This window comes from Pan paniscus, chromosome 5 (assembly GCF_029289425.2).
Source record: "Pan paniscus chromosome 5, NHGRI_mPanPan1-v2.0_pri, whole genome shotgun sequence".
Lineage (NCBI taxonomy): Eukaryota > Metazoa > Chordata > Mammalia > Primates > Hominidae > Pan > Pan paniscus.
In genome coordinates this window covers 80,295,807-80,322,538 of record NC_073254.2, presented here as the reverse complement: position 1 = coordinate 80,322,538, position 26,732 = coordinate 80,295,807, and the positions used below count along the sequence as shown (strand labels likewise).

At 36.2% G+C, this 26,732-nt stretch overlaps 2 protein-coding genes across 2 annotated transcripts in view; both read left to right on the top strand.

Annotated features, from left to right (window-relative positions):
• LOC100974207 (eyes shut homolog) overlaps positions 1-26,732 on the top strand; it is a 1,877,183-nt gene that overhangs the window by 134,633 nt on the left and 1,715,818 nt on the right. The window contains exons 2-4 of the mRNA XM_063605324.1: positions 10,746-10,880; positions 11,132-12,076; positions 16,007-16,120. Of these exons, the coding sequence (XP_063461394.1) occupies positions 11,329-12,076; positions 16,007-16,120 (862 nt within the window). The 5' untranslated portion in view covers positions 10,746-10,880; positions 11,132-11,328. The remainder of the gene's footprint in view (positions 1-10,745; positions 10,881-11,131; positions 12,077-16,006; positions 16,121-26,732) is intronic.
• Positions 23,610-24,776, top strand: LOC129397988 (nucleoside diphosphate kinase 7-like). Its single transcript, XM_055113737.1, has one exon. It carries the CDS (start codon positions 23,691-23,693, stop codon positions 24,759-24,761), a length of 1,071 nt encoding a protein of 356 aa, XP_054969712.1. The 5' UTR covers positions 23,610-23,690; the 3' UTR covers positions 24,762-24,776.

Below are 26,732 nucleotides of genomic sequence, written 5' to 3'. Positions count from 1 at the left end.
GCTCATGCCTGTAATCCCAGCACTTTGTGAAGCTGAGGTAAGAGAATCATTTGAAGGCAGGAGTTCAAGACCTGGGCAACATAGCAAGATTTTGTCTCAAAAAAAAAAAAAATTCATAGTCTGCTCTGGTGACATGTGCTGGTAGACCCAGCTACTCGGGAGGCTGAGGCAGAGGATTCCTTGAGTCGAGGAGATCAAGGTTACAGTGAGCTATGACCAAACTATTGCACTTTAGCCTTGGCAACAGCAAGACTCTGCCAAAAAAAAAAAAAAAAAAAAAAAAAGAAAGAAAGGAAGGAAGGATATTGTAAACCTCAGGACAATCAATACAATAATTAAAAGAAGTGTAATTGGTGCTCTAAGAGAGAAGATAAAAATAATCATGTAAAGTACCCAACTAAAACCAGAGCACATAGAAAAAGAGGAATATGGAAATCAATGAAATACAGTTACAAAAAAATTGCTTATCAGAGTGGAGAAAAACAAATAAACAAGACCCACCTATAATCTATTTACAAGAAACACTTTAAATATAAAGACTCAGGTAGGTTAAAAGAGACGAGAAAAGATATATTATGCTCCCACTAATCAAAAGAAATCTTCAGTAGCTCAAGTAATTTCAGATAAAGCAGTCTTCAGGGAATCAATTCTGCAAACAGACATAACAATCCTATATGTGCATGCACCTAGCAACGTTATGCCAAAATATATTAGACAAGTGATAAAACAGACAGGAATAAGAGAAAACCCACCATTATGGTTGGATACATTAAATACCCCTATTTGTAACTGATAAGCCAAGCAGGCAGAAACCTCATAAAGATATGCTTGACCAATCAGCACTATAATACAGCTTGATATAATTGGCAATTATAGAGTACTCTGTCCAACAGCAGGAGGAATTCTTTTGAGACTGTGTAGAACATTTAGCAAGATAGCACACATTCTAGACCATAAAACACACCTGAGCACATGAAGACAAAATGGAATCATAAAACATATATCCCCATGCCACAGTGGAATAAAAGTAGGATTCAGTAAAAGAAATATAGTTGAAGAAATGTCAAATTATTTGAAATTTAACAGTGTACTTTGAATAACACATTGGTCAAAGAAGTCTGAAGAGAAACTTAAAAAATATTTTGAACTAAATGAAAATGAAACTATAACTGGTCAAATCATGTGAGATCCAGAAAAAGCAGTGCACAGAGACAAACGTATAACATTAAATGCATATATTAGAAAGTAAAATCTATAATCAATAACTTAAGCTTCTACTTTAAGAAGCTAGAGAAATAACAGCCAAACTAAGCAAAAGAAGAGAAATAATTAAAATTAGAACAGACCTCAGTAAGATTAAAAATAGAAAAACAATAAAGAAAATAAACTAATACAAAAGTTATTATTTGAAAATATTAATAAAATTGGTAAAGACTCTAGTCAGGCTAATCAAGGGAGAAAAGAGAGAGAGGACACAAGTTATTAATATAATAAATCAAACAGGGATTGCCATTATTGTTCCTATGGGCATTAAGAGGATATATAAAAGGATACTAAAAACAATTTTCTGTCTCAATATTTGAAAATGTTGATAAAATAGACAAATTTATTGAATGACACAAACTATCAATACTCATGTAAGAAAAGATCATCTGAATAGGCCTCCATATATTAAAGAAATTGAATCAATAACTAATACTCTTTCATAAAATAAATCACCTCAGATTAATTCACTGGTAAATTCTATCAACTGTGAAAGGAAGAAATGATGCCAATTCTAAATAACCTCTTCCAGTAAAATAGAAGCAGATGGAACACTTCCTAAGTCATTTCCTGAGGCTAACATTACCCTAATTCCAAAAGTAGACCAATGTATTAAAATAAAGGAAAACTATAGACTAATAACTCTCATGAACATAGACACAACATTCTCAACAAATATTTAAACTTGAATCCAACAATAAGTAAAAAGAATAATAAATTTTTTATTTATTATAGAAATAAATAAACAGTAATTTATTCCACAGTGCAAAGTTAGGTCTCCATTTTAAAATTAATCATTGTAATCTACCATATCGATACTCTAAAGGAAAAATATTTTATAATTATATGAACTGACACAGAAAAAATATTTTACAAAATTTAACAACTAATCTGGATGAAAACTCTCAGAAAGCCAAAAATAGAGGAGAAAAACAGCAATTTAGTAAAGAACATCTGTAAAATCCTACAGTTATGCTAATTCGTGTAGAAAAATGGATACTTTCCTCCAAAGGTCTGGAACAAGGCAAGAATGTCCTCTCATCACTGCTATTCAACACTAGGAAATTCTAGCTAGTGCAATTAGAAAATAAAAGCATGAAAATATATGCAGACTAATAAGAAAGACATAAAATGGTCTGTATTCCCAAATATTAAAAATTGCCTTAAATAAGTCAGTATAGCATGGGTCCAGGATAAAATTTAATACTGTATACAAAGTCAACTGCTTTCCCCTGTAACAGCAATGAACAACTAATATTTAAAGGAAAAATAATACCATTTGTAATAGTATCCAAAATAAATAAATAATTGGGTATATACCTATAAAACTATGTACTGACCTATATGTGGAAAACTAAACTCTGATAAAAATCTAAATAAATATTATAAATAAATAGAAAGAGATTTCATGTTCATTGACTGGGAACCTCAACATAATTAAGGCTCTTTTTACCTCTTTGATCCATAGATTCAGTAAAATCCCAATCAAAATTACATCAAGCTATTTTGCCAATATTGGCACCCTGGTTATAGAGTTTTTATGGTAAGGCAAAAGACTAGAATAACCACCAAAATACTGAAGAAAATAAGGTTGGAGAATACACTCTGCCTTATTTCAACACTTAACCATTAAGCAACAATAATCAAGGTAGCCTGGTATTGACAAAAGAGCAAGCATGTAGATCAATGGAACAGAATAGATAGTCCAAACATAGACCCACACAAATGTAGTCAACTAATTTGTGATAAATAATCAAATGTAATTCAAAGCCAAAAGTATAGTCTTCTTATTAATTGGTTTTGGAAGAATTTGATATTCATATGCAAATAAAATGAACATAGGCATTGAATTTACAACTTACACTCTTCACAAAAATTAGATCAAAATGAATTACATACCTAAATGTAAAACACTTCACTACAAAATTTCTAGGAGAAAACATAGGATAAAATGTAGATGACCCTGGGCTTGGCAATACATTTTTTGATACAACACCGAAAGCATAATTCATGACAGAAAATGGAAATTTGGACTTTATTAAAAGTAAAATCTGCTCTGAAGTGACACTGTTAAGAGAACAAAAATAGCTACTTGGAGAAATATTGGCAAAACACATATCTAATAAAGGATTTTTATCCAAATGTAAAAGGATTCTTAAAACTCAATAATAATAAAACAAATAACTAATTAAACGTGCATAAGATCTGAATAGACAATTCGACCCCCAAAATATACAGATGGTAAATAAACATATAAAATGGTGTTCAGCATCATTTGTCATTAGAAATTTAAGCAAGCAACAATGAGATACCAGTAAATACCTATTTAAATGGCTAAAATCCAAAGAACTCACACTGCTACCGCTAGCAAAGATGCAAAGTAATAATAACTCCTGATTAATTTCTGGTAAACATTTTTTTAAAATCATGGTACCACCACTTTGGAAAACAGTTTAATAGTTTCTTCCAAAACTAAGTATAGTTTATTACATTCCAAAGAATTAGTATGGCAGTGGAGGCAGGGTTAAAAGAGTGGTGGTGAAACTTGACAAATACTACCTCAAGACAGGTGATCAAGGTTAACATTAATGGTGACTACTTATATACCATATGATGTGATGAAAATGACACTTTACTGCTTCACTTCTTAAAGAAGATTTTACTTCCGTGGCCTTTCTCCCCAGTACATATTACTTTTGTACAACAATGGATAAGAAATCAGATGAATCATAACTGCAGGGTGTTCTACAAATACTTAACCAATAGTCCTAAAAAATCTCAAGGTCATCAAAACAAGGCAAGTAACAACCAGGAAGAGCCTAAGAAGATATGACTACTATATGTAACGTAGTAGCCTGAATAGGATCCTAGAAAAGAAAAGGGAACATAATGTAAAAAATGAAAAAGTCTGAATAAAGCATTGACATTAAGTAAAATTCATTAGTTAATATACTAATATTAACTCATTAATTGTGACAAATGTGTTATACTAATATGAAACATTAAAAATCATAGAAACTGGACAATATGGTATACATGAGAACATTCGGCACTCTCTTCCTAATAACTCTGTAAATTTAAAACTCTACTAAATTTTTTTAACAAAATATGTATTTAAAAAGTTAATATAATAAAGATCCATGTGCAGGATTTTCTGGGATGTAATTTTTCAACTTCTTTGAGTTAATACCCAAAGTATGATTTGTGTGAGTTGAGTATGATTATTGGATCACATGGTAAGAGTATGTTTTGTTTTGTAAGACATCCTTATGCTCTTTATAGCAGCTTTATTCATAATTGTCAAAACATGGAAGCAAAACATTTTTGTCTATAAGTCGCATATAGCCTTTGACTTTTATATACTTAAGCTATCTTAATTTCAATGACAGGTCAATGTTTAAACAGAGAACCTTTTTTTCATGAAAGCTAAAACATAGACAATGGAAAAGAAGTTATACTTATATTTTTTAAAAAATCAATAATCTATAAGACCATATGTGGAGAAAGGAAAAGGAAGTACAAAATAAGGCATAATTTATTTAAAATCTCTTTTATAAAACCAGCTCTGTTTTTTAAAAGCAAATAATCATGTTGGTAAATGTATGATGCTATGGTCTCATCCATTTCTGTTTAATAATAATATTTTCACCCTCTAGATAACGGCAAAGTTGTCTAGATAATATTTTTTAAGGCAAGCTTAAAGTGTTTCAAAAAAACTAATTTCTTACAGCATATTTTAATATGTCAACAATAATCTCTATACTTTTTAATAATGTCATATATGGAATTATATATTTTGATAAAAATTTAACCACAAGCTAAAGAAATGTTAATGCAAAATTTATAATTGCAATTGAAATGATATCTTGAATGGTAAATCTTTTATACTCTATAATCAGTGAGTTACCAAGCGTCATTCTTTACTCCAGTTACAATATATTGATGTTTCTTTCCATTTCCTTTACCACTTTTAATCCATATACTATAGACCAACAGTATAATGGCAACGATAATTTAGGTGTTTTTCTTAAATGTAGTTTTTCCTTATTAAAATATAAAATATTCTAGAAAAAATATATTATCTCTGTTAAGAGATAGGAAATATGATCTTAAAAGAGTTGAATAATGAAACCTCAATGTAATCATTTAAATTCTCATTTTAATCATCTACAAAAGAGAAATAACTAACAATACCAATATGCTGTGATGACTCAAATTGAGATGAAGGCTGCATACACCTCCCTTCTCCCACACACGGACAAACGCACATGTATACATGGACATTCACAGATATAGTGATACTATTGTCAATTATTTTCCATTCTAGATTACTTACAGAAAATCGATTTCACTTCACAGAAGACAAACTGTTTCTAATAAGTACTCTTTAATACAGCTATTTAAAATTTCTGAGGCCTACTCATAGAGTGTGCGGATTAAAAAGGAAAATATTTTAAAAATACTGACATATTAAATTTAATCCCTAAACATTTAAGCATGTTAAAAAGCATTATAAAATTATACATTTGTAAGTAGCTGAGTGATGAGCAAAACAAAAAGTTCTGACCTTCCCCCACCCCCAAGCGTAATCCACAATGCACTTCATTCTTCAGCTCATCTGTGACAGTCTTGTGGCTCTTTCTACCTCCTGACATCACTGACCCTTGCACATTCCCTACAATCACTTCATTCCTGACTGTTTATTTACTTTAGGATTATATAAACCTGGGAGACAGAAATAAGAGGGAATTGAATGAAGGTACATTTCTACCTATTATTTCTTCTTCAAAAAGGATACTATAATGTGAAGGCACTTGTAGAGATCTGAGTTTAAACACAGCTTTATGAAGAAGTTGATGTAGGAAATGAGATTTTAACTCTATTTTGGCAACTTGTTTACTTAATTACTCTTCTTCCATAGACAATTTTTTCAAAGATTTTTTAAATTTGATTTTTCTCTCCCATAATCTCACCATACCACTCAAATCTACCTGCTCTTATAGCATCAACTGACCAGTTACTGAGTTTACCACCATTATGATAATCAAATATAGAAAACTCACTTCATAATTTATAAAAGTGCCAACTCTAAAAATTCTGAAAACCTTTTTCTTTGTTTTTCTTAACAAAATGCAAGGATAACTTGAGATACCTTCTTTCACTTGTCTCTTGAATATTATTGTTCTCCAGGATTGTTTATCATCTTTTGCCTGAGCCACTTTGTTTAATCCTATGCCTTATTGGCAATCATGTTGTGAATATTCTTTCTCCTAAATTACCTGCCTCCTTTGCCTCAGAAGCCTAACTGGGTGTGTGCATTTGTGTATGAGATGGTAAATGTGACTGAGAGCATGTGTTTTGGAGTCAGGTCAATATATGCACCACCGCTTATTGATTGTGTGAGCTTGGGCAAGTCCTTAATCTTTCTGTGCTTCAGTTTTCTCATTTTATTTTTTATTTTTTACTCTTTTTATTTTTATTTCTTTGGACACTATGGTGACTTAAGTTTTCTCATTTTTAAAATAGGGCCGTGACTATGTACCTCACAGGATCATTGTCATAATCAAGACAGTGTACTAAAGAAGGACCGGTGTCTCCCAATAGTAGGAGCATAATTGATAAAGTCAGTCACTACTCCCTTAAAAAATATGAATACATCAGCTGTCTCTTCACTAGTACTCTCAGTTTTATTTTAAAATTTACCATTTTTTTCCCTTTTCTAGTATCCTTGCTAAAATGTTCATCATTCACACTGCTGGTAGCATTTCTGAAACACACATTTTCACTCCTATAATTTTAGTCCAATCTGTGGTAGGTGAAATTTGTTGCTTACTTTCTAGAGCACAGGCATAAATTATGAGAACTTTTATATCTGTTAATTTTATCTCTTCTATTTCTAATTTTCCTCTTTGTATATGTTTTGAAAGTACAATGTATAATTTATACAAATAAAAAGCTGCTTATTGTGGAGGCCATAGTTCTTAAAGAAGTGAAACATGAAAAATATCAGGTATATAGAATCAACTACAAGCTTATTAAAGGCTTCCACAGTTCATAATACTGTCTATTGAGTGCAAATAGAAATAAATTACATCCATCATCTCCAATCTCTACTCAACTATCTTTAATTGAATGCCTATTATATGCCAACTATTATAATGAGCATGTTCTATTCAAATTATTTTTTGGCTTATATAAAACTTATTTGTTTAAACTTATTACTTTTTTTTTTAAAGATGTAATTTAAGATGACAGCTGTTTGTGAAAGAAGAAATATTGTTCATGTTTTCTTAACTACTGAATTTAAGTTGGACTTTATTTGTTAGAATAACCTAACTACAAAGCTACTAAAAAAGTGATACAGTTCATACAGTTCTGAAATTACACATATTTTCCTGTGAAATATTTTTCTGGTAACGTAACCTGTCAAGTGATGTTATGGTTGTAATTATGTGAAATGCTGTCAATGGCTCCATCGTAGTTCTGGGTTTCTGGACTTCTTGGCTCAAGAATTTATCAGATGTTAATGGTAATATCACCTGGGATAAAATTACTTCCTGATTTTAATCAATATGTGTGTTTAGAATTGAGGAGAATGCCATTTGGCTTGCTATTTTGACAGAGTTTGAAAAATGTCTTTATAAATGAAAAACTGAGACACATAACATCATACCTTTGGGGTCAAAATTACATCACCTTTTTCAAATTTATAATGTTTATATTACTCTAGTTCCCAATAAAATCCAAAGCATTTTGTATTCAGCATGTATAGATATACAGTGACTTCATAGATGTTTTTCTGTTAGTGTTTTTTTTTCCTTTGCTGCTATTTTCATTTATTTAAATTTTCACAAGGCGGAAATGCAATGCATCAAGCCACTTTCTCTTTGAAAACATAAATGCACAATAACTAGAGACCCAGCGTGCTCTAAGAACTGTGGGATTAGCCCCACAATAATGTGGGCTCACATCTGCAGTCGGTCTAAAAATGTCACATAGGCCTAATTTTGCTTCAATGCAAATGTAATTTGTTTCCTCGCATTTACATGTGGAAATAAATTTGTGACTGTGTTTAACTCATTTGCTATTTAATCTTTAGTGTATCCTTTTCAACTAAGCTGCTGGGAAAATAATACACCTGTGCAGGTTGCTACTACTGTAAATTTGTGATTTACAGGTACAAAAGTATTTCAATATTGCCTAGTGATCCATATCTTTCTCTAAAACCTCACTTTCTCTCTTGTGATTTCTGAACACTTGTGCTAGAAAATCACTCAGATAGACCTTAAACTGAGCGTATGCACAAGTGAATCAGACTTCTCCCCTCTTCCTTGCCGTCTTACTGCTCCAACTGGTCTTCCTGGATTTTCTTCTCTTTCTTTAGGCCAACAGCCTTGGAGATGTAGTAATTCTACCATTTCAATATTTATGGACTTCACGAGTGTTATATTTGTATTGCCTCTGTACTAATTAGTCTTCATTATTGTTTCACTACATTAGTGTTGTTTTCTCCTCCACAAGTGTCTCAATTCTTTTAATTGCACTCACCAATATGTTCCTCACCTTGAAACTAGACTAATGCTATTAAATTATAGTGAGTTCTCAATGTAGTTGACAGGTTCTTCAAAATTGTGACTTTAAGCAAAACGACACACAACATGTTGGTCCTCAACATCTTTTCCTTCTCTGTCTTTTCATTATAACATTGAAGAGAGAACAAAATTGATTTTGTCATATGTTGTTTTGAAGTCGCAGTTTCCAAGAACCTATGGACAAAGTTAAGTGAGGATTTATTTATTTATTTATTTTGTTAATCATCCATGTGAAATCTTCAAGAGGCTCTTCATTGCTCTCGAATAAAATATGAGCTCCTTTACTGAGAATGGCTGCTCCTTCTTGATATAATCTCTTCCTAAATGGAGTGCTTATCTTTAATTGTAATTCCTTTTCCCTCTTTGATGAGAAAGCTCCACTTCTCTTACTTCCTTAAAGGCATCCAGCGTCACATTCACCTCAAAATCTTTAGATGTAGATGCTCTCTCCTGGAACATTTTTCCTTTGGCAATTTTCCCAGGTGATTCCGTTTTATCATTTTAGCTTAGATTTTGTTTCCTGGATTGGACTAAATGTCCTTGCTACATGTCTCAGACCATTAGACTATTTTGTTGATAGCAATTTGATGATGTTGCTTGTCTAATGATCTGTCTCCTTCATTGAGTTCTTAATTCCTTCCATTGATACCCTATTCCAACTGATTATTGATGAATCTTGGTACTGAGCATATTGCCTTGCACATAGATTGAGCTCAAATATACTTGTTTGAATTATTTTTTAAACCTTTAGCAAGATTGATAATTTAAATCTATAAAATTAACAAGGTGATTAATATATTTGAAATTGACATGATTATGTAGAACATTTAATTATGTAGAAGTTGTATTTTATCTTTCTATATGCATATTTGTGTTATTTGTCACATGAATTTATATTTCATAGATTTATAATATGTAGAACTGAAATTGCAAAGAGGTAATTTATAATTCAAATTTGATTTCTGCCTGATCTAAAATACCCATTAAAATGTTAGACTTACCATAAAGATTTGATATGAATTAACAAATAAATTATATAATGGCATACCATAATGTATTTTAACAACATTTAATTGATCTTTATGGTACAGTAGAAAATGCCGATATTTTGAATCTGACAAACCTGAATTTTAATCCAACATATACCACTTACCTGCTGGATGAAATTGTACAATAACAAAAATAAAAGCTACTATTTATTGAGTGACTCATATATGTTTACGTAGTCATTCCATCTTCAATACTACCTTGTTAATTAGGTGTACTTCTCCCTGGTGTACCTATTTGAAAGTGGAGAGAATTAAATCTCAGGTTGCCTAAGGACATTAAACAAACGAATAACATAACTGAGATCCAAAGAACACGTTTTTTTCACTAACGTCATTTACCTTTCCTCTCAAAATTTGAGTTTAATTGTGAGGATTGCAGTTTCTTTGTTAATCAAGTAGTAGAGTGATTTGTACAGAGAAAACCTTCAATAATTGGTAGTTACCCTTTAAAAAAAATAGGTCAATATATTAAACTCAGAAATCCTTTATGTTTTCTTGCCCTCTGGAACAACAGAATTGACGGGCTGACCCCTCCTTTCAGTTACTACCATTTAACTTATATTTATTTTTACTTTATTTACTTATATTTATAATCTTTTCATTACTGCTTTGTGACTTTCTTTTCCCTCTTTATCTGGCACCTTCCACCATTCCTACAGAAGACTCATTCTAGGTTAGTCATTTGCACAACAGAATTTTACATATATATGGGAGTTCCCATCCTCTGGATTATCATAAAAGGAACATGATTATCACTATCAGTTATTTTAAGGCTTATTTTTATATAAAATATTACATGAAAAATATGTTTAAATGGTGTTTACTCTTCTATGTTTTAAAGGTGTTTTTTGAAAACTAATCAGAAGAGGAATGCTTATCTCCCAAGAAAATTGAAACCATCTGTAAAAGAATCTTGGCTGTGCTGTGTTTTGATTAGATTGAAGTTTGGTGTAAAGAGAAAACACAAAAGACCGCAGTAAGTTGCTGGCTTAATTATGTCATGAAACCAGAACTTTTCAGAATCAGGTGACTATATAAAGCTTGACCAGATCAACATATCTTGATCATGTTTTTCTTGGCCTTCTTTCCCAAAGAAGGTCCCCAGCTGCTGGTGACACTATCTTTGCAGTGTAGGCTCTTATGAAATCTACAAAAAGAGCTAGCATTTTCTATATTATTAATTTAGGGAAAACTTCACTAACAATATATGTTTTTTTCTGTTTAAAGGAATATTTACAACATTTGAATTCCTGTTTCTCCATCAAAGCACACTGTCATCAAAGCTACTTTGGGGATAGAAAAAAGGTCAATTCCAATTCCCAGGAATCCCTAACCACAACTTTACTTGGAAATTTCCGGTAATACTTAAAACACCATTTTGCAGCAATTCTTTATGATAAACTGTAAAATACAATTACCCAAAAATGACTGACAAATCAATCATCATTCTGAGCCTGATGGTTTTTCACAGCTCTTTCATAAATGGAAAAACATGTAGACGGCAATTGGTGGAAGAATGGCATCCACAACCCTCATCATATGCGGTAAATTGGACACTAACAGAAAACATCTGCTTGGACTTCTACAGAGATTGCTGGTTTTTGGGTGTAAACACTAAAATAGATACTTCAGGCAATCGAGCTGTTCCCCAGATTTGCCCTTTGCAAATTCAATTAGGAGATATCCTTGTAATTTCTTCTGAACCATCTCTTCAATTTCCAGAAACAAATTTGATGAATGTTTCTGAAACATCTTTCGTTGGCTGTGTGCAAAATACCACAACGGAAGATCAGTTACTTTTTGGCTGCAGACTAAAAGGAATGCACACTGTTAATTCTAAGTGGCTGAGTGTTGGGACACATTATTTTATCACAGTTATGGCAAGTGGTCCATCACCTTGTCCACTGGGACTTCGACTAAATGTGACAGTGAAACAGCAGTTCTGCCAGGAATCTCTGAGTTCAGAATTTTGCTCTGGTCATGGTAAATGTCTTAGTGAAGTTTGGAGCAAGACATATAGCTGCCATTGCCAGCCTCCATTTTCTGGAAAATACTGCCAGGAACTTGATGCATGTTCTTTTAAACCATGTAAAAATAATGGCAGTTGCATTAATAAAAGAGAAAATTGGGATGAGCAAGCATATGAATGTGTCTGTCACCCACCATTTACAGGTAAGATTGTTTAAAATATATAATTTTATTAAAATAGAGAAACACAGTGCATTTATAAACTGTTAACAGAAATCAAAGTACATTTTAAACGCGGTGGCTCACACCTGTAATCCCAGCACTTTGGGAGGCCGAGGCGGGTGGACCACGAGGTCAGGAGAGCGAGACCATCCTGGCTAACACGGTGAAACCCCGTCTCTACTAAAAATACAAAAAAAAAATTAGCCGAGCGTGGTGGCGGGCGCTTGTAGTCCCAGCTACTCGGGAGGCTGAGGCAGGAGAATGGGGTGAACCCGGGAGGTGGAGCTTGCAGTGAGCCGAGATAGCGCCACTGCAGTCCGGCCTGGGCAAAAGAGCGAGACTCCGTCTCAAAAAAGATAAAAATAAAAATAAAATAAATAAAAATAAATAAAAAATTTAATAGATTCCTTAGATTTGGCTGAATATAGATTCTGGACATATACAAATCCTATCAGGGATCCTCCAAAATAAGCTTTTTGCTTAACTGAAAGAGGGCTCTTAGAAACATGTTTAATAGTGAAATATCTATATCTACATCTTTCCCAACATTCATTCTTAACGTCTCATACATTAAAACATAAGATTATCAGAATAATATAAAAGCTTTTAGTCACTGAATGAATTCCCAAGATTATGGTATTTAGATAGGTGATAACTTGAAAATAAATTATGCATCTCAGTAGAGGAAGTTAGGGAACTATGGTTGAAGGGAAGTGATTGAAACTGCTTGGCAGAATTGGAGAGGAACAGATAATTGTGAGCCAAGAGCAATGTTTTAAATGGATGTTGGTGTGGCATCCAAATGGTGATTTATAACCAATAGTGACAAGGATGGAAAGAAGATGTTATAATTAATAACGGTTGTAATAAGCTCAATAAAAGGCAATAATCAGAGAAGGTTGTAAAAAGATGTTTGGTGAGTAATTAAGCCAGAGGAAAGGCAATCTAAAAAAAATGTAAATGATGCTGCCTGAGGCTAACGTGAAGTTTGAAGGGAATAAAACTCTCTCTACTTGAGAATATACTAGAGGAATCTGGGTCATCGGAGGAAAGTGAGGAGAAAGATTGAAAAAATGTAGGGAACATTTAAAGCTTGGAAACTTGTGAAAGAATTTATTTGAGGGTTTGACAGACCTGGCATGGAGAGTTACAAGTGAAATAAGACCACGATGATCTAACAAAGAGAAATATTTGACACGGCTGATAATAATAGTATAGGAAAACAGCAGATTGGTATGTATTTTGGTCATAAAAGAGGAAGGAAGGTTAGAGCAGAGATATATCTAGAGCAGATCACCTGCAGGGATAACTGTACTTTTGTTAGGCAGGCTTTAGGGGGATTCCTTCTCCCCTGTGCCTGAGGCTGACTCCATTGGAGCCAAGTTTAAAGAGGCTGTGTGATAACATGTAATGGGAGCCGACTTGGAGGCGGCTCATGCCTGTAATCCCAGCACTTTGGGAGGCCCAGGCAGGCAGATCACCTGAGGTAAGGAGTTCAAGACCAGCCTGGCCAACATGGTGAAACCTCGTCTCTACAAAAATACAAAAATTAGCCGGGCATAATGGCGGGTGCCTGTAATCCCAGCTACTCGGGAGGCTGAGGCGGAAGAATACCTTGAACCAGGAGGTAGAGTTTGTAGTGAGCTGAGATCGCGCCATTGCACTCCAGCCTGGGCGATGAAGGGAGACTGTCTCAAAAAATAAAATAAGATAAAATAAAAAGATGTAATAGAAGACCTCAATAAGCCATTGTAGGCTGTAAAATTCACCTAATCCAATCTTTCAAATAGTCATTTTGAACTTGGTAGCTCAGTACCAAGATCCTTATAGAAGTTAATACCAATAATAGCCACTGAATATATTGTCTCTATAACGTGGATCAAATTCTCATTTGACTGTGTTGGCATTGGTGATAGAAGGTGCAAGTTATACGTCTTCTTTCCGCTGGGGTATATCAGGTGATTAAAGTTAAGGAAGACTAGAGAAAATGTGAAAACACTCAAATTGCTGATTTGGAGTGAATGATAAAGCAATTTAATAGACAGTCTTTAAAGCATCCATTTTCACCTGTCCAAAGAGTTTTAAAGAACATTTGGCCAGAAAATTTCTACTATGTGTCAGAATATTAATTTGCGTGTATGCATTCATAGTTTATGGGATATTATTTTAGTGGTTTTATTATAACTGCATAGAATGGTTTGCTTCCTACTCAATTTCCTTCCTTCCTTCCTTCTTTCCTTCTTTGCTTCCTTCCTTCCTTTCTCTCTTTCTGTCTTTCTCTTTGTTTGTTTCTTTCTTTCTCTTTCTTTCTCTTTCTTTCTTACAGCCATAGGTGCTTTAAATCATTAAGCTTTGAGCACTATAAAATGCCTAAATAATGCTTACTTATTTTTATAACATTAAGAATACTCCATTTGCCACTTTAATTATAAATAATTACTTCAATTTTAAAAATCAAAGAAGATAATGAAATATGTAGAATTGTCAAAACAATTGAGAATGCTTACTGCATTAGTTTGCTAGAGCTGTCATAACAAAGTACCATAGACTGGATGGCTTAAACAGAAACTTATTTTCTCACAGTTTTAGATGCCAAAAGTCAAAGATTGGCAGATATGGTTTCTTCTGAGATCTATTTGCTTGGTCCATAGACTGCTGTCTTCTCCCTGTGTCTTTATATTGTCATTTCTCTGTATGTATCTGTGTGTAAATGTTCTCCTCTTGAAAGCACACCAGTCACATTGGATTAGGACGCACCCTACTGACCTTATTTAACCTTAATTGCGTACTTCTCTAAAGATATTATCTCCAAATATAGATACTCTGTGATGCTGAGGGTTAGAACTTCAACATATGAATTTGGCGGGGGTGGGTGGGCACAATTTAGCTCATAAAACTCACTAAGTTTTAATTAGGGTGTGGCCTATTGAGCATTATACTGTTAATTTAGTTTTTATGTTTGGAAAACCTTTTGAAACACAATGATTTTTATTTATATTTTCATTATTTATATTTTCATTACATTTAGGGTTGCTTGGAGGCAAATGAAGAAAAAAGTTCTGCATTAGTGAGGCAGGGATGTCAGTATATAAGGAATTTGAAAGATATCAATGATAATGGCAAAAACTGCTCATAAATTAAATTAAGAGCTTAATTAAACTGGGGAAAAAACATATTGCCAAATTACATGCAGTTGGTTTGTAACAACATTTGTCCACTTGCTATGCCCTGGGATTTTCAAGGCACATTCCTCTACTAAGGTATTATAAGATGATTAAATATGCATAGAATGAGTATGTTATGGAAGGCTGTGTGTGTGTGTGTGTGTGTGTGTGTGTATATATATATATATATATCTGATATAGTGGGACCACAATAGTATGTGTAAGTGAGATTTGGAAAATTTGATATGCCAGCAAGTGCAAAGAAGTGTTGAATTTGGAAGTTTGTGCACATATTCTGAGAATCCAGGCAGCCATTTCTGCTTTTGAATTGTTCCCTTGGCTAGGGGGTAAGTCTGAGAAACAGTACACATTTGAATGTGTCATTTTGTAAATTATCACTGCAATACTATGAATGTATGTTGAAAAACTGGTACTTAAATGTATGAATATTATCTATCATGAAAATACAATTAAAATTTTAAAATATTATGTAAATTAAATAAAGCTCAAATACTACAAGCCAGAAAAAATATTTGGATATTATAGTCTGGGGTCAGAAGATGAAAACTTATGTAAAGTATCAAAATTAATTTTTATTTCAATTTAAATGCATCATCGTATAACATGGTTTCATAACTGAAATTACTTTAGTCAGAATTTGATATTTTCATTATTAAAGAATTGAGGGAAAACTGATGGTTATAATATTGATATCCAATGTAAAAAAAACTTTTTTTCATTGTTATAGGAAAGAATTGCTCAGAAATAATTGGCCAATGTCAACCACATGTCTGTTTCCATGGAAACTGCAGCAATATTACTTCAAATAGTTTCATTTGTGAATGTGATGAGCAATTTTCAGGTAAAAAATGCATATATATACATCCATATACACAAGTAACTTTAATTTTATCTATGTATTTCAAATTAAATGTGAAATATTTCCTTTATTATTGAAAAATACGATTTTAGAATTTATATATACTGAACTCTTTTATGGTAAAGTTTAATAAATCAATTTGGTTAATACAATTAAATCATACTACTGCTAAATGTTTTATGGCATAAGAAGAGTCTGAACAACAGTTCACATGCTTTTCACCATAAAATTACTTACATCTTTCTTCAGACTTGCATTTATGACCAATGAGTTTGAAATTATTCATGTGTTTATTTGACACTTCTTAACCATTAAATTTTAAATTATGGACATTTTCACTGAACACATGTTGAGGTTTCTGTTAATTTCTTTTTAAAAAGTCTGCTAAAGGAAGATATTATTACATCTTTTTTTTATATAAAATGCAGATAAAATATATATTTTTAAATTACACTTTAAGTTCTGGGTTACATGTGAAGGATGGGCAATTTTGTTACATAGGTATGCCATGTGCCATGGAGGTTTGCTCACCCATCAACCCGTCACCTATATTAGGTATTTCTCCTAATGCTATCCCTCCCCTAGCCGCCAACCCCCAACAGGCCCCAATGTGTGATGTTCCCCTCCCTGTGTCCATGTGTTCTCATTGTTCAACCCCCATTTATGACTGAGAACTTCCAGCGTTTGGTTTACTGATCTTGCGATAGTTTGCTGATCTTGCGATAGTTTGCTGAGAATGATGGTTTCCAGCTTCATCCATGTCCCTACAAAGGACATGAAATCATCCTTTTTTTTTTTTATGGCTGCATAGCATTCCATGGTGTATATGTGCCACATTTTCTTTATCCAGTCTATCATTGATGGACATTTGGGTTAGTTCCAAGTCTTTGCTATTGTGAATTGTGCTGCAGTAAACATATGTGTGCATGTGTCTTTATCGTAGAATGATTATAATCCTTTGGGTATATGCCCAGCAATGGGATTGCTGGTCAAATGGTATTTCTAGTTCTAGATCCTTGAGGAATCACCACACTGTCTTCCACAATGGTTGAACTAATTTACACTCCCACCAACAGTGTAAAAGCATTCCTATTTTTCCACAACCTCTCTAGCATCTGTTGTTTCCTGACTTTTTAATGATCACCATTCTAAATGGCATAAGATGGTATCTCATTGTGGCTTTGATTTGCATTTCTCTAATGACCAGTGATGATGAGCATTTTTTCACATATCTATTGGCTGCATAAAGGTATTCTTTTGCAAAGTGTCTATTCATATCCTTTGCCCATTTTTTGATGGGGTTGCTTGCTTTCTTCTTGTAAATTTGTAAGTTCTTTGTAGATTCTGGATATTAACCCTTTGTCAGATGGATAGATTGCAAAATTTTTCTCCCATTCTGTAGGTTGCCTGTTCACTCTGACGGCAATTTCTTTTGCTGTGTGGAAGCTCTTTAGTTTAGTTAGATCCCATTTGTCAATTTTGGCTTTTTTTGCCATTGCTTTTCATGTTTCAGACATGAAGTCTTTGCCCTTGCCTATGTCCTGAATGGTATTCCCCAGGTTTTCTTCTAGGATTTTTATGATTCCAGGTCTTATGTTTAAGTCTTTGATCCATCTTGAGTTGATTTTTGTATAAGGAGTAAGGAAGGGGTCCAGTTTTAGTTTTCAGCATATGGCTAGCCAGTTTTCCCAAAACCATTTCTTAAATAGGGAATCTTTTCCCCATTGCTTCTGTGTGTCAGGTTTGTTGAAGATCAGATGGTGGTAGATGTGTGGTGTTATTTCTGAGGTCTCCATTCTGTTCCATTGGTCTATGTATCTGTTTTGGTACCAGTACCATGCTGTTTTGGTTACTGTAGCCTTGTAGTAAAATTTGAAGTTAGGTAGCATGATACCTCCAGCTTTGTTCTTCTTGCCCAGGATTGTCTTGGCTATGTGGGCTCTTTTTTGGTTCCATATGAAGTTTATAGTAGAGTTTTCCAATTCTGTGAAGAAAGTCAGTGGTAGCTTGATGGGGATAACATTTAATCTATAAATTACTTTGGGAAGTAAGGCCATTTTCAAGATATTGATTCTTCCTATCCATGAACATGGAATGTTTTTCCATTTGTTTGTGTCCTCTCTTATCTCCTTGAGCAGTGGTTTGTAGTTTTCCTTGAAGACGTCCTTCACAAAATGAAGGCAGAAATAAAGATGTTTTTTGAAACCAATGAGAACAAAGACACAACGTACCAGAATCTCTGGGACACACTGAAAGCAGTGTGTAGAGGGAAATTTATAGCCCTAAATGCCCACAAGAGAAAGGAGGAGAGATCTAAAATCGACATCCTAACATCACAATTAAAAGAACTAGAGAAGCAAGAGCAAACACATTCAAAAGCTAGCAGAAGACAAGAAATAACTAAGATCAGAGCAGAACTGAAGGAGATAGAGACATAAAAAACTTTGAAAAAATCAATGAATCCAGGAGCTGGTTCTTTGAAAAGATCAACAAAATAGATATACCACTAGCCAGACTACTAAAGAAGAAAAGAGAGCAGAATTAAATAGATGCAATAAAAAATGATAAAGGGGATATCACCACCGATCTCACAGAAATACAAACTACCATCAGAGAATAGTATAAACACCTCTATGCAAATAAACTAGAAAATATAGAAGAAATGGATAAATCCCTGGACACATACACCCTCCCAAGACTAAACCAGGAAGAATTTTAATCTCTGAATAGACCAGTAACAGGTTCTGAAATTGAGGCAATAATTAATAGCCTACCAGCCAAAAAAAGTCCAGGTCCAGATGGATTCACAGCCGAATTCTACCATAAGTACAAAAATGAGCTGGTACCATTCCTTCTGAAATTATTCCGATCAACAGAAAAAGAGGGAATCCTCCCTAACTCATTTTATGAGGCCAGCATCGTCCTGATACCAAAGCCTGGCAGAGACAAAACAAAAAAAGAGAATTTTAGGTCAATATCCCTGATGAACATTGATGCAAAAATCCTCAGTAAAATACTGGCAAGGAGAATCCAGCAGCACATCAGAAAGCTTGTCTACCACGATCAAGTCGGCTTCATACCTGAGATGCAATGCCAGTTCAACATACGCAAATCAACAAATGTCATCCATTGCATAAACAGAACCAACGACAAAAAGCACATGATTATCTCAATAGATGCAGAAAAGGCCTTCGACAAAATTCAACAGCCTTTCATGCTAAAAACTCTCAATAAACTAGGTATCCATGGAACGTATCTCAACATAATAAGAGCTATTTATGACAAACCCACAGCCGGTATCATACTGAATGGGCAAAAACTGGAAGCATTCCCTTTGAAAACTGGCAGAAGACAAGGATGTCCTCTCTCACCACTCCTATTCAACATAGTGTTGGAAGTTCTGGCCAGGGCAATCAGGCAAGAGAAGGAAATAAAGGTTTTCAAATAGGAAGAGAGGAAGTCAAATTGTCTCTTTTTGCAGATGACATGATTGTATATCTAGAAAACCCCATTGTCTCAGCCCAAAATCTCCTTGAGCTGATAAGGAACTTCAGCAAAGTCTCAGGATACAAAATCATTGTGCAAAAATCACAAGCATTCCTATATACCAATAACAGGCAAACAGAGAGCCAAATCATGAGTGAACTCCCATTCACAATTGCTGCAAAGAGAATAAAATACCTAGGAAAGAACTTACAAGGGATGTGAAGGACCTCTTCCAGGATAAAATATTTTTTAGGAGTTCTATATTTTACTTATTCAAAATCAGTTTGTTAGATAACATTTTCCAAGATATTCATGAAGTAAATGATTTCTATTTATTATTCTTTAGAACGTTTGGCTAAATTTAGATACTGCAAAGTTGTTGACTCTCTCAATTTATTTCCATTATGCTCTAGTATGTAAGTTTATCCTTGAAATTTAGGAGCCCCCTCAAATGCTTCCCACAAGCCCAGCTATTCCAAAGCACTGTTATAATATTTAAAATCTTATATACTTTTGAAATCTTATTAAATTTGCTAAGTGTCTTTCTTGAATCATGGAGGAATAAACTTCAATGCTTTATCTAAAAAATGCAACTTACTGTAATGTTCAAAAACTGATTTCTTTGGTACTTAAATTTTTTTAGCTGTTTAATCAAATTTTTGAAACTGATTTTGAGCAAGATGCAGCTAGAGCATTCTGTTACCAAAATGTCAAAGCTTCCCTGCACCCTTAGATTCATTTTCAAAGTCATTCTTTAGAGACTTAAACATTTCTAAATTTGAATGTTGATGAAAAGAAGCAAGAAAAAAAGCACATTATGCCATGTTACAATTTTTTCAATAATAGTTTTGTCACAACAAATTAGTTCCATTACTCTATAAGTATTTAAAATTATTTGTGAATTTTGAAACTACAGTTTTTATTTTAGTTGTGTGAATATCATGACTGATTTGAAACAAAATATGAACTATGTGTGAACCACAATACATTTCCTATATTTTCTGCTCCACATTTTTCTATATTTGATCAAAACAATGTATTATGCCACATACTTAACAAAATGTGTATTTAAAATTTCACCACAGGAACCAATAACTTTATTTTTGAATATTGTTTGCTGAATTCACAAATTCCCAATGGCACTACCAACATTGTCAGATGTCTTGCCTTTGACAGAATAAACTTGCAAAACTTTATTTTAATTTAATGAATTGGAGGGAAAAAGAAAACCATTGTTGGAATTAACTGATTATCAATTTGAAGTTTCTGCTTTTATTAATATGGCTCACTTTTTTTTTTTTTTTTTTTTTTTTTTGAGGCAGAGTCTCACTGTTTCACCCAGGTTGGAGTGCAGTGGTGAATCTCGGCTCACTGCAACCTCCGCCTCCGAAGCTCCAGTGAGTTTCCTGTCTTACGCTCCCAAGTAGCTGGAATTATAGGTGCATGCCACCACAGCCGGCTAAGTTTTGTATTTTTAGTAGTGACGGGATTTTGCCATGTTGGCCAGGCTGGTCCCAAACTTTTGTCCTCCAGCGATCCACTTGCCTTGGCCTCCCAAAGTGCTGGAATTACAGGAGTGAGCCACCACGCACAGCCCAAGCTGGCATTTTTTAACTGTAAGTGAAGTTGTCTACTAGCTGAGCTGACACTTTGACAACTATCACTTTACTTTTTGTATGCACAGAGGAACTTGCAATAAAAAATGACAAAAATAATTTTGGGACAGTCATTTGATCTAAATGAAAAGACGTGCTTCACAGAGTGATATGTAAGAAGACCTGCCTATGAACCTAGCTCATCATCAGAAGACAGTCTTCTAAAATATTTACTAACATTTTTAAAAGTAGATGCTGATGATTGCTCAACTAATGTATGCATTCTGGTTTGTATATAGTCAGTAATGTCACTAATATCCTACAGTGGATCATTAATAGTGGCACAGTTTAGGGGCAACTACATATTCATCATTGATTTTCTAGGGAAACAAATTTGAAACTTAGTTTTATTAAAAAGTAAGTATTTATTGTAGAATAAGAAATGTTCATCAGTGCATAGTAAAGTATGTAAATAGTTGTAGATTTATACCAAGGGCTGGCAAATTTTTCTGTAAAGAGTTAGATAGTAAATATTTTAGACTTCTTGATCCATATGGTCTCTATCACAATGATTCAACTCTGCTATTGCAGCATGAAAGCAGCCATAGACAAACATAAATGTGTGGATTTCACTATATCAATAAAACTTTGTTTACAAAAATAGGTGGAAGGCCTTATTCAGCTTACAGCTATAGTTTACTGACCACTGTTTTGTACCACACAATAATTGACCAAACCTCTATAGCAAGAACATACAGACAATTATCTATAAACCCTATGACAAAACTAGTAGCCTCAATTTTCCTCTCATATATAACATAGACATAACTCATAATTTCCTGTGTTCCTACTGACCAAGCTCACTGGCAGCCTGGAAACATTGTGCTGGAAGAGTAGCATTATTAGTAGCTTCTCTGCATACCAACTGAAATAAGAAGGAATTACCTACTTTTGTCTGCTTGGGTCTTCAAAGTCCAACAAGCTGTCTTTGAATGATTGATACAATAAAATCTGCATCTGGAAAGCATTGAGAAAGAGAGGTGTGTTATCACTGGTTATATTACCATATTATCCTCATGTTAAAAATAATTTTCTGCTTATGTATAACTCTATATCTCACACTTCTGGAAAAGATGATGGCAGAATATAAAATACCAAGTGGTGATTTATCAAACTCATCCCTATTTGTTTTAGTGCAACCATAAATAATAGTACTTGGTTAAAACATCCAGGACAAATGGCATTTTAATATTTGGAGAGAACTGAGATACTTCAGCAATATTCTGTCTTCTACCCCATGAGCATAAACTGGTGCTATCTTGAGCAAACTAGAGTGATTACCCTATAAAGGTTTGGTAACTATAATAGGGTTTTTTAAAAAAATATTTTGAGATGTACAGCCTGTGCCAAATGTATACAGGAAGCATCACATTTAAAAGATGTATAAAATATGTCTATATCTATCCATCGGATATGGCTTGACTGTGTCCCCACCCCAATCTCATCTTGAATTCCCACGTGTTGTGGGAGGGACCCGGTAGGAAGTAATTGAATCATGGGGGCACATCTTTCCCATGCTGTTCTCATGATAGTGAATAAGTCTCACGAGAGCCGATGGTTTTAAAAAAAGGAGTTCCCCTGCACAAGCTCTCCGTCTTTGCTTGCTGCCATCCATGTAAGATGTGACTTGCTCCTCCTTGCCTTCCACCAGGATTGTGAGGCTTCCCCAGCCACGTGGAACTGTAGGTCCATTAAACCTCTTTCTTTTGCAAATTGCCCATTCTCAGGTATGTCTTAATCAGCAGCATGAAAACGAACTAATACACCATCTATCTCTTTATTTGATACATATTTTCTAATATTTTATTATTGGTTTCTTCAAAACTCTTCAGAAACCAATATATGTATATTTTTCTACCATGATCAACTGTGCATATTAATATATATTATTTGAAATATGAGTCTGGATTCATAATCAATATTATGTTCTAATGAGCCATAGTAAAACTATAGAAAATTAATATTCCTAATGCCATATCAACCAGTGATTATTATAAAATTAGCCATTATGTCAAGTTCTCATTGCTCTTGAATTTCCTTCCAAACAGAATTTTGGAATTCATATAATTTGGAATATTATAATTGTCATACCTAAAGCAGTTTAATAACCCACATCTAATGCAAATTTACATTAAGACTGCAAATAAATATGGTATAGAGTATGCCAATCATATTTCAAAACTTAAGAGCCCTTAGAAAAACAAATTCTTGATTTTTCAGATATCTCACATATTGTGAAATAGAGTAAAAATAAGAATCATTAGCCATAAGGTCAGACTTCAATTTCAAACATTATAAAAGTAAAATTAAGAATTAAAATATAGGTTGCCTGAGTAACCGTATGATGGTGGTGGTGGTGGTGTCTTCCTGTCTCAACGATACCTATTTTCTAGTGCTGAGATCCTGAGACAATGAATCATAGTGAAAGATTCGTTTTCATTGCAGAGTGGTATGATCCAAATGCTTCACTTCTTCGACGTTATGAGCTTTTATTTTACCCAGGGGATGGATCTGTTGAAATGCATGATGTAAAGAATCATCGCACCTTTTTAAAGCGGACCAAATATGATAACCTGCACTTGGAAGATTTATTTATAGGCAACAAAGTGAATGTCTTTTCTCGACAATTGGTATTAATTGACTATGGTGATCAATATACAGCTCGCCAGCTGGGCAGTAGGAAAGAAAAAACGCTAGCCCTAATTAAACCAGATGCAATATCAAAGGCTGGAGAAATAATTGAAATAATAAACAAAGCTGGATTTACTATAACCAAACTCAAAATGATGATGCTTTCAAGGAAAGAAGCATTGGATTTTCATGTAGATCACCAATCAAGACCCTTTTTCAATGAGCTGATCCAGTTTATTACAACTGGTCCTATTATTGCCATGGAGATTTTAAGAGATGATGCTATATGTGAATGGAAAAGACTGCTGGGACCTGCAAACTCTGGAGTGGCACGCACAGATGCTTCTGAAAGCATTAGAGCCCTCTTTGGAACAGATGGCATAAGAAATGCAGCGCATGGCCCTGATTCTTTTGCTTCTGCGGCCAGAGAAATGGAGTTGTTTTTTCCTTCAAGTGGAGGTTGTGGGCCGGCAAACACTGCTAAATTTACTAATTGTACCTGTTGCATTGTTAAACCCCATGCTGTCAGTGAAGGACTGTTGGGAAAGATCCTGATGGCTATCCGAGATGCAGGTTTTGAAATCTCAGCTATGCAGATGTTCAATATGGATCGGGTTAATGTTGAGGAATTCTATGAAGTTTATAAAGGAGTAGTGACCGAATATCATGACATGGTGACAGAAATGTATTCTGGCCCTTGTGTAGCAATGGAGATTCAACAGAATAATGCTACAAAGACATTTCGAGAATTTTGTGGACCTGCTGATCCTTTGGAGTCTCACTCTGTTGCCCAGTGTAGAGTGCAGCGGTGCAATCTCGGCTCACTGCAAACTCCACCTCCCAGGCTCTAGTGATTCTCCTGCCTCAGCCGTCTGAGTAGCTGGGACTACAGAGAAACTTCCTCAGCTATTGAAACTTTGCCCAAGCACCTGAGAATTAAATATTGGTCCCACCACCCTCAGACAGAATGGCTACTTCCTCTTTTGTGGCCTCATTTTACCCTATATATACTATTTTTATATCACCTGTTAAATTTTACTGTACTTATTTATTTACCGTCTGTCTACTTCCTGAAATTGTTCCCCAAGATCATGTTTTATTCATCTTAGTATTTCTAGCATGTAGCAGAGTACCTAGAATGTGGAAAACACTTGATAAATAGTTGATGGTGGAACAAATGAATGGAAGAATACATCTAGAGTCATGTACTGGACAAATGAATAGATTTTTCGAAATAGAATATGGTCCTATTAAAAAGTCCAGGATTGGCTCGGGTGGCTGCGCTGGGAGGCGGCGATGAGAGGCTCGCATGCCTCCAGCCCGGCCCCGGCCCCCCAGGACGGAGAGCCGAGCAGCCCCGGCTCTGGGCTACGGACTATGGGCGAATAGCTCTGACCACCCGGCGAAGCATGCCGCCTGCCTTGGCCTCCCAAAGTGCCGAGATTGCAGCCTCTGCCGGGCCGCCACCCCGTCTGGGAAGTGAGGAGAGTCTCTGCCTGGCCGCCCATCATCTGGGACGTGAGGAGCCCCTCTGCCTGCCTACCCAGTCTGGAAAGTGAGGAGCGTCTCTGCCCGGCCGCCATCCCATCTAGGAAGTGAGGAGTGCCTCTTCCCGGCCACCATCCCATCTAGGAAGTGAGGAGCGTCTCTGCCCAGCCGCCCATCGTCTGAGATGTGGGGAGCGCCTCTGCCCCGCCGCCCCGTCTGGGAAGTGAGGAGCGCCTCTACCCGGCCGCGACCCCACCCGGCCGCGACCCCGTCTGGGAGGTGAGGAGCGTCTCTGCCCAGCCGCCCCGTCTGAGAAGTGAGGAGACCCTCCGCCTGGCAACCACCCCATATGAGAAGTGAGGAGCCCCTCCGCCCGGCAGCCACCCCGTCTGGGAAGTGAGGAGCGTCTCTGCCCGGCAGCCACCCCATCCAGGAGGGAGGTGGGGGTCAGCCCCCACCAGGCCAGCCGCCCCGTCCGGGAGGGAGGTGGGGGGTCAGCCCCCCGCCCGGCCAGCCACCCCGTCCGGGAGGTGAGGGGTGCCTCTGCCTGGCCGCCCCTACTGGGAAGTGAGGAGCCCCTCTGCCCGGCCAGCCGCCCCGTCCGGGAGGGAGGTGGGGGGGTCAGCCCCCCTGCCCGGCCAGCCGCCCCGTCCGGGAGGTGAGGGGCGCCTCTGCCCGGCCGTCCCTACTGGGAAGTGAGGAGCCCCTCTGCCCGGCCAGCCGCCCAGTCCGGGAAGGAGGTGGGGGGGTCAGCCCCCCGCCAGGCCAGCCGCCCCATCCGGGAGGGAGGTGGGGGGGTCAGCCCCCCGCCCAGCCAGCCGCCCCGTCCGGGAGGTGAGGGGCGCCTCTGCCTGGCCGCCCCTACTGGGAAGTGAGGAGCCCCTCTGCCCGGCCAGCCGCCCCGTCCGGGAGGGAGGTGGGGGGGTCAGCCCCCCTGCCCGGCCAGCCGCCCCGTCCGGGAGGTGAGGGGCGCCTCTGCCCGGCCGTCCCTACTGGGAAGTGAGGAGCCCCTCTGCCCGGCCAGCCGCCCGGTCCGGGAAGGAGGTGGGGGGGTCAGCCCCCCGCCAGGCCAGCCGCCCCATCCGGGAGGGAGGTGGGGGGGTCAGCCCCCCGCCCGGCCAGCCGCCCCGTCCGGGAGGTGAGGGGCGCCTCTGCCCGGCCGCCCCTACTGGGAAGTGAGGAGCCCCTCTGCCCGGCCACCGCCCCGTCTGGGAGGTGTACCCGGCAGCTCATTGGGAATGGGCCATGATGACAATGGCGGTTTTGTGGAATAGAAGTGGGGGAAAGGCGGGGAAGGGATTGAGAGATCGGATGGTTGCCATGTCTGTGTAGAG

What these genes read in the sequence shown, in the direction of transcription:
- LOC129397988 (XM_055113737.1), top strand. Translation starts at nt 23,691, where the DNA reads ATGAATCATAGTGAAAGATTCGTTTTCATTGCAGAGTGGTATGATCCA.